Below are 9,597 nucleotides of genomic sequence, written 5' to 3'. Positions count from 1 at the left end.
AAGGCGGAAGTGTTGGAAGTTGTCGCGAATTCAAAAGGAGTAAAATTGAATTATCGCTTTGATAGTGTGGTTTATTCTATCTTTTATTCTCTATTATACAGGGTGCAACATGATTCGTTGGCCGTAGCCTAGTGGTGAATGCTGTTCATCCAGGCCTTTCAGAAAAGAAGAAAACAAAAAAATCTGTTTCGGTCGGAAGAATAGGTTCTATCTACTCCTCATTTTAGATCCTATTTTGCAAGGAATAAAAAATTCCCCTCATCCTCCCTAATCCAATTCCTTCCCAATTTGGACCAATATGTTGAGTATTGTATTTTTGTGCTGCCTATGTTCATCAACACATTTGTCAGAGTAAGAGTGTAGCAGATTACTTAACTAGATATCAAATCCAATCCAGTCTTCTGTACCTTATTACCTTTATTATATTATATGTTTCCAACGTTTTGCAATAGATAGCTCTAGCGGTAAGTGGTAGTCGAAATAAATAGATCGGAGATGTCTTACAATAAGCTAAGGTATTGGTAAACATAACGTCATCCAAATATTAAGTTATTTTCGATCAAACATGTCAGCTTATGAGTCAAATTCTCGTCATTTGCGGGAGATTTTAATTTTCTGCTTTACTATGAAGAAATCAGCGGCTGAGGCTCATCAAATGCCCTTAAATACATAAGGTGAGGCTGCTATTAGTGAAAGAACGTGCCAAGAGTGGTTTCAACGCTTCAATAATAATAAGTTTATTCACCAAAAAATGTTTTACATAGATAACAAAAGAATAGTTGAGATGTAAATAAACATTGAAATCCCACTAAAACTAAAGTTGCGCGTTCAAGAACGGTGATTTTGACGTCGAAGACCAGAATGGCGGTGGAAGAGCGAAGGTGTTCGAAGATGCAGAATTGGAGGCAGTACTTGATCGGGACTCGTGTCAAACGCAACAAGAATTGGCAGGATCATTGAAAGTGACGCACCAAGCCATTTCAAAACGCCTGAAAGTCATGGAAATGATTCAGAAACAAGGAAATTAAGTTCCGTACGACTTAACACCGACTAAAACAATCATAAGCGATCGTTATCGGACGCAATTGGTGCGTTTGAGCCGAGCATTGAAAGACAAATGGTCGCAATACAAGGAGAGACATGATAAAGTGATTTTACAGCATTTTAATGCGCGACCCCATTATGCGAAAGTGGTCAAGACATACTCGGAAACGTTGAAATGAGAAGTCCCGCCGTATTCTCCAGACGTTGTGCCCACGGATTATCACTTGTTTCGATCAATGGCACACGACCTGCCTGAATCATTTTTACAATAAAGCTTCTCGAATTTCTGAATAAAATGACGGAAGAAAAGATGTACGCCTATGTAATAAGAGTATTGTTATTTAAAAAAATAACTATTTTGAGGACCTGGGTAGTACATAAAACAAAATCTGCGTCTAATATTGAAGTCGACTCCGTGAATTGTTTTCAATAAATATTTTGACACAGGAGCTTATAGGTACTAAATAATAGGTTAATGTTCGGCGATAAGCTCATATTTGAAAAACATCATTCAACTTTCTATCGAACTGCGTGACACAATATGAGTTTACCATTGCTTTTAGACGAAGATAACGTTGAGTTATTATTCAAAAAGTATAATGGCTACGTGAAACAAACCCAGCTGTCTTATTGCAAAGGTCGAAATATCATTTTTACAGGATAATTCATATACTATCACTGGTTTTCTACTTCAGACTTGAAAGTTTCGGGAAAGCATTTCTGTCATAGGCCTTCTAGATCCCCAGACCTTATCATTATAGATACAGAAGACAAACATATTTAGTCTATCGAATTATTTTGCTAGGAGCATATGAACATCATTTTAAGCGACAATATTATCGGCAACATCAAACCTTCGTAGAAATCAAATGAAACAAAAAAAAATGTATTTTGTGAAAATATATTTCGCAGCTAACGCCATTCATCATTTCCGACTGACTAAATCAGGCTTGACAATTTACACAATAATTCTGTGTTTTTTCCGTAATTCGGAGTTTTCCATATTCACAAAAAAAAAAAAAAAACAAACAGTGATCTCAGAATTGGAGAACGCCTATGTCTCCGATTAAGGTTCTGTCTTGGAGACTAGGAGACACATCGACCTAACTAAAATCATCCTGCACGTAACCAAGAAAATAAGCATTTCCCTTGAATTTGAATCAATCGTTTCATCGACCAAGAGAGAAGAAAAATTCATTTTTCCTCTAGTGGATTATTCGATATTCATCAGAACTGACAGATGAACTCAATGATATTGCGTATTTTATAGATATCTGATGTCCGAATGATAAAACTACGGTCCAGTCGACGAAGAATTGAATTAATTACCATACAGGACCGTAATTGAAAAAAAGTTAAGATTGAAACCTTCAATTTAACTATGAATAATAAGCCAAAGTTTATTTAGTGAACTCTAAACAATATTTTAGCAGAATTATGCATACGCTCGATAACCTTATCTAAACTTTTCCAAACGGAACAGAAACGCGCAATTTTATCGGAAATAACTAACAGCAAATAATCAAGAGCATTGAACTTTGGAAACAAACAGGTTTAGGACCAGGACGAGTCTGTAAAGTAAAGACCCTTCCGTAGGGTTGTTCCTACCCGTACTTTCACCCTTGTAACGAAACAGGGGCGTATCAATTCTCTTCCGACTTGTGAACCTTTAATTCGACTTTCTTGAAGAACATTGCTCTTGTTAAAGGTATAGGTACTAGATTATGAAGCATGTTATATGTTAAATTTTATATCTTTCAGGAACCTTCTTTGTATATATCTTCTTTGAATCAAATAATGCAACGTGACATATTTTTCATACGAGGTACCTAATATATGTTCTGATATAAATGGACAGTGGCGACGCCAGCTTTCAAAAATAAGGTGGGCCAAAGTTCGGTTTTCAAATTAACTATATACTAGCAGAACCAAATACGATATTCGATTTATTTTCATCTTTCAGTTGTTTACTGATCAAAAAAATCACAGATAGCATCAAATATTAGGTTTTCATATGACATTTACTTTTATTGAGTAAGTATTTTTGAATCCGATTCGAGTTGTTTACTTTCTTTCACTTTGTTGTTAGAAAAAGTTATTATTCCTGAATTTGAAATGCCCTATTCTAATATTGAAATAAGTGATATGGATAGGACAAGGAGGTGCAGTGCCATGGCACGCTAGATCTCCCGTTTGAATGCTTTGGACTTTTGTATTTGGGGATATTTGAAAAGTTTAGTGTATGCAACGTCAGAGAATATCATCGAATAGTTGCAACATCGGATAGAACTATCTTGTCAAACGACCAGAACACAATAACCAGGTATTTTCGAAGGAGTACGTAATTCCTTCATGCGATTGCGGCGATGTTCTTCCAGCATTGTAATGGAGGTTGGTCATATGGAACATCTTCTGTAAAACACTAGAAATCAAAAATCGAATACATTCTGTAATTTTGTGTATTTAGTTGGGTTTGTAGTTAATATTTTTAAAACCGAGCCGCTCATATCTCCAAAAGGGCTCATTGTTTATATGAAACTTTTTACTTATTTTGAGGTCTATAATCAGCTCCCAAAATATTGAAACCTTGTTTTTTAATACCCGGTATATGAATCAAATATGAAGGTTAAAAGGTTTTTGCAACACATTACGAACGGGAAACAGAAAATGCGCAGATACTATGTATTTTTTGAATCACTGCTGGGTGTTTGGACGCCAGGTTTGCATCAACGCATACAACATTGAATGCTACTGCTGTGGTCATGTCTTTGCCTAGAATTTGCTAGTCTGATTTTGTTATTAACGCCTCATATGATTTCTCATGAAAATAATGTGCTATAAAAGAATTCCGTAACACCTTAAACCATCAATTTGTGCACTTGAATAAGATTGAAAGAATTGAGCAGTGTTAATTTTGGTATGAATCATTCCAGCACCTTTGCTCTGATAAAGTAATTAAAACTTCTCGTAATAATCAACAAAATTATGATGACTCACTTATAAAATTGTTTGTCATAGTGAGCTAATAGGTTGTATTCACTGTTTTATATTGAGTTTATGCCGAATAAATTCAATTTGAGAGGTCATTATTCAAATGTTTAAATATATTTGAATTCAGTTGGTTCAATACATGATGGCGGCCCGGCAATAATAATAAATTTATTGAAATTAAACCCAGTACATGATAGAAAGTGTCAACAGAGAAGATACATTATCTGCAGAAATTTGAAAAAATAAAACCGCTTAAGTATAAACTTGTTTGCGGTAATAAGAACAAAATATTCAGCTGAGGAAATATGAATAATGAATGCGAGGTTTTTGTAATTTTTATATTTCATTCAGGATGTATAGTGCTTCTGAATAGAAACACTTACCTTCTATAGCATCTATAGAAATAACAATTGGTGAAATGCTTCCCCAAGTACCTACAGTAAGCAATCAAGGAGGGAGATGACACTTAACCCATGATTTGGGAACATTATTTTTTCCACTAAGGCATACAAATTTGAAGAAAAAAAACTACCTATATATAAAAGTGTATATTTTATTCGAAAATACAAAATTTTGAAGAAAAATCTAATATGTATAGAGAATACAATAACAAATATTAATGCTAAAAAAACATCTCGAGTTAAAGTAGTTGATCCAGCGGAATTAGATAGTGGTAACCGGATCTTTAGAGTAGCTGCTATAAGTTCTATAGTGTACAGTTTTAACTGTATATCTATGCTGCATCAAATAACAAATATCACATAACAATTATTATGAAGTAACAAATAGCTAAAATGTTGTCATTTATGCAGACTTCGCAAATCATAAGCAGATATGTCATTCAAATATAATATATATTTGATGTCATTGGCGTAGAGGCCGGGGGGCGGTTGGAGCAGTCGCTTCAAGGGGGCGCTCGGTAGAATCTCAATGAAAGATGGAAAAAATATAATTTTTCAGAAATTTCAGAGTTAGATATTTCAAGTCTGATTTGAAATTTCATATATCGTGTACTTACTACTCTATGTCATCGGCTATATGCCATAGGTATTGAATGCACTCAATATATTTTGAAATCGAGCGAAATATTTTTTCTCCCATCATTTATAGGTATGATTAAGTACCTACTGCATCCTTTGTTCCACTCATTCAGCTCAGAATATTGTATTAAAATCACCAATGAAATTTAAATTGTCGTGGATTCAATTTGATACCTTTGACACTAGAGAATAAAATAATCAAATGCAATTTTGTAATCAGAAATTAATGTCTCGTATCCATTTCTATTGTGCTGGCTCTTTACTAGCTCGAGAGATGGCGTCATAGGCTACGCAACTCTCGGAAGAACCTCACTTCATGGGAGTCTTGGGACAAGAACCCAACGGTTCTACTGCAGAGTCACCACGTTCCATTATGTAGATGGTAGGTGTATACGCTCTATTAGTGATGACGTCACACACCGCCATTTTAGTTTTCCTGTCAGTGTTTGGAATCCAAACAAACAAATTGTCATTCAAATTAGTACGTTGTCGTTGAAGAAATTGGCTTATTTTGATAAATAAGATTATTTAAGTAACGATTTTACTATTGATTGATAGACAGAAGGAACGAAATTAATGTCAGTAAGTTCGAACTTGAAGTTCAACTAATAAACACGGCTTTTTACAAAATCTGGAGAATGATACAGGATTCAAACTTACTGGTATTAACCTCGTTCCTTCTGTCTATCAATTAATGCTGAAATCGTTCCTCAAATACTCTTATTTTTGAAAATAAGCCAATTCCTTCAACGACACCGTACTGATTTCAATGACAATTTATTTGTTTGGATTCCGAACACTGACAGAAGAACTAAAAATGGCGGTGTGTGACGTCGCACTAATAGAGCGTATTGGCAAGAATCACTGGCGATTGAATATTCCGAGCATCAAAAGTCTGAAACGGCTTAGAATATAGAGGAAAACTATATTGTTGTTACAATATGAGAAAAAGAAAGGGCTGATAATATCTTCAGATCAATATAAAAGTGTAAAGTAGGTACAAGCAGTGAAGGGAGATTTGAACCTCTGTATCCGAATGTAGAGTCACGATCTAAGAATTAGTCTTGCTGATCAAATCACCAGAGTTTTCACGCCTAACATCTAACATCCCTCATATCATCGGCTTCTAATGACGTGGACTTATTCCACGAAATTTTAGCAGGCAAGACCGAAATCACCACTTCAACAGGTGTTATTTCATTAATGTTTATCGAACGGTGGAAGGCATCTTCTGGGAATTTAGACTAGCTATTCTCACAGCTCCGCTATCTCCAAAATGAGGTTGCCATTAAATTAACAAATTCCAATACACTCATACATATACAGTTCTATTTAGCTCTGCTGGGATTAATTTCTACGAACCCTCATTAAACCGCCCTTCTATGCTACTGTCGACAATATTAATTAGTATTCTCTACAGAGAAAGAAAGGATGGTTGGTTCGTACCAGCGCATTCACCATTTGCTACCTTGAGCAACTTTTCCTGACATTCATGATAAGGAATATTTTTAGGTTTTATAGAAAACCGGAAAATAAGTGGGTGCTACAATCCTAAAGCTACGGTTTCCTAGAAAAGCGGTGCCGTTATCTAGCGGCCGTCATTTTGCGGTGGTTAATAACGACCGTCTTTGCGGTGACCAACCTGTGGTTTCCTAGGAAGTAGTCCGACCGTATTCAATCGTCACTCAGTGGTCAATACTCACTCGAGAGTAGTAGATTGTGCACTGGTGAAAAATGGACGGTTTGGACATAGCATTATTAGTATTTTTGGATGATGAAGAGTCATCAGAAGACGAAAACAATCGTTTGGAGGAGAGTGTCATGTTCAAAAATCGTGATACTGAGGGTGCATTTCGAATTTTAGTGCGTCGCCATCTGCAGTGTAATGACGAAAAATTTAGGCAATACTTTCGCTTAACACCAGTGTTATTTGATTATGTATTGAATCACATAAGAGATGACTTAACTTATAAACCATATAATAGACACAAAATTTTTGAAGTGTTACTCCAATTTCTTTCCACAAATTGTGCTTCATCTGGGCTTGTCTATACTCTTTGCATTTTATATTATATAAAGCTTCATGATTCTTGACAAAATCAATCAATTGTTCATCATTTTCACTCGTCCAATTCACGTTTCCACTCATTGTATGCGCACCGCTACACGCGAAAAACGTTGAACTACTGTTCACCACCGCTATGACGGCCGTCATGCAACTGACGGCACCGCTATTTGACGTTACGGTGACACTCAACGTACTCTAGGAAACCTACCCCGATGTTATTCATAGAGAACGTATGGTAGACATCACCCAACGTTATATTACGGCCGCTAGATAACGCCACCGCTTTTCTAGGAAACCGTAGCTTAAGAAGATGCCTAAAGAACATTTTCATGAATAACAAAGTTATTTATAGTCACTACCACTACTTTGTTTCTTTATTTTCATGAGGGTAGTTTGAAAGGGGCGGAGTTACCCTTTTTTGGTGAAATTTCTTCCTGGAATTCATGAATCCGATTCTCCAGATTCCTGTATTCAAATTTAAGCCAATATCATTGTTTTACATGATTAAAGCTATAGACTGCAATTTAAATGATTGTCATATTCTCCCTTTTGAAGTATTGTATTGCATAATCGGTTGCTATATCACAAGATAAATTAACACAATGACGTCATAGTCATAGAGTAAGTATATACTTGTTCTATGGTCATAGTAAACCACATCTCATGTATAGAATGATACAGTTCTGCGGTCTCCAAGGGCGCAACAATGAACGCACAATAAAGAGCTCTTGATGCTCAGTGAGTGCCTTTTTCGTAATTTTCAATTTTGTAGTCGCATATTCCAGAAAATGTTACTTTTTTAATATTGAAATTTTTGTTTTTAGAAAACATTTAACCTCTAAGCAATAAAAATTTATTCTTCAAGAAAATGCAGAGAATATTATACAATAAATAATGTAGAACTATTACACTTGATCAAATATATAATATACATCTGCATCAGTTGTCCTGAAATGGATGTATGTTTCATTTATCATTCAGAGCTCTTACCTAATACACCTATAGCCAAATAATTAAGTCAGTGTATATCGACTGGCTATAGTTATGAATTTTATTACAATAAAATATAATCTTTTCTTTATTTTGATAATTTTTCTGATATCCTTTCAAAAAGTATTTAGTATAGGTACAATTTCTCTTAGTGCTAACTTATCTTTCATTAGAACGATAGCTATATATTGATATAAAGTATTCGAAACTCACCATATGTAAAACTATTTATTCAAATGTTACAATTATTATCAACATGATATGAAATACAGTTTGTACAAAAAAATTAATACAGTTAAGTTACCCTAATATTAATTTAAACAATATTGTTAACACATTCAGAAGGATCAGTGGAACTGAAAAAAAATATATTATGAATCTTTATTTGGCCATTAAATATATTACTCACTTCTCGCAACAGTTCTAATAGAATGCACCAAATTCAATAATTGAGCTTTGACACCAGGCTGTTCACCGAAACCATGAACACTGGGACTCTTAGCACTCCATCCAACTAAAATATATTATCATTTTATAGATTATATTGAACTGTTTTTATCACTTATAAAAACAAATTTCATATATAGTTTCAGATATAATATATAATAGAAAAGGTGGCACTTATAAAAAGTGTCTAAATTTCAGAATTGATCATATAAAAGTTTTTAGAACACCAAATAAATTCCCAAATTAAGTATTGTGTGAAGCTCCACGTCAGAAACACTTACTCTTCACTAAAAATCGTTCCTCATGTAGGATACAAATTGCATTTAGAACCAGTAGAGATGCCTCAAATAAAGTCCACAAGGTAAATGCCATTTTTTCTTGAATAAAACTGGAAATTCATGAATAAATAAATGCTATAAAATAAAATCAGTTTGAATTGTCTTATGTGACAATCTGATCTAACCTCAACCTTCAATATTTTGACAAACGGGTTGATTTTAAAAATGTAGTTAGATTTCTTCATGAAGTTTTATTGTCCCAATCACATTCCTGAAGATGGCACCACCAGTATTCCAATTTGAAACGGCAAATTATAATTTGCCGTTTTGAAATGATAGAATATGAAATGATAGATAATTATCTATCATTTCATAACTCTGAGAATAGAACAAACAAGTTTAAACCCGAAACATGAAAAATTATCTTGAAATTACGATAATTTTTTTACTTTCATTCAACATTATTTCATAAAACAAGAGCCTAAATTTTGTCCGAAGTTATGAAATCCGAAAGTGAATTAAGCATATGGAAATAAAAATCTAAATATGGCATTTCGCGAAAAAAATATATGAATACTATTTTGAACAAGTGCGCAAAAATTACTAATTTCACATGAGTGCATTTCTCCTTTTTATTTTATGCTAGAAAGCTTTCGAAAACTTTATTATTTGAATCCTGATTCAAAGCTTCTGAAATCAAATTATATATTATCCTAAGAATACACCATTCCTCATCTCA

The 9,597-nt window shown here is 34.1% G+C and overlaps 1 protein-coding gene across 1 annotated transcript; it reads right to left on the bottom strand.

Moving 5' to 3' along the window:
- Nucleotides 1-8,348: 8,348 nt before the first annotated feature.
- On the bottom strand, nt 8,349-9,055 carry LOC123674804 (immediate early response 3-interacting protein 1). The gene is made up of 3 exons (XM_045609893.1): nt 8,862-9,055; nt 8,543-8,647; nt 8,349-8,489 (listed from the first exon to the last, which is right to left on the bottom strand). Exons 1-3 carry the CDS (start codon nt 8,950-8,952, stop codon nt 8,434-8,436), a joined length of 252 nt encoding a protein of 83 aa, XP_045465849.1. The 5' UTR covers nt 8,953-9,055; the 3' UTR covers nt 8,349-8,433.
- Nucleotides 9,056-9,597: the final 542 nt, after the last annotated feature.

This window comes from Harmonia axyridis, chromosome 3, assembly GCF_914767665.1.
Source record: "Harmonia axyridis chromosome 3, icHarAxyr1.1, whole genome shotgun sequence".
In the NCBI taxonomy this organism is placed as follows: domain Eukaryota; kingdom Metazoa; phylum Arthropoda; class Insecta; order Coleoptera; family Coccinellidae; genus Harmonia; species Harmonia axyridis.
This window is presented reverse-complemented; position numbering and strand designations above follow the sequence as displayed.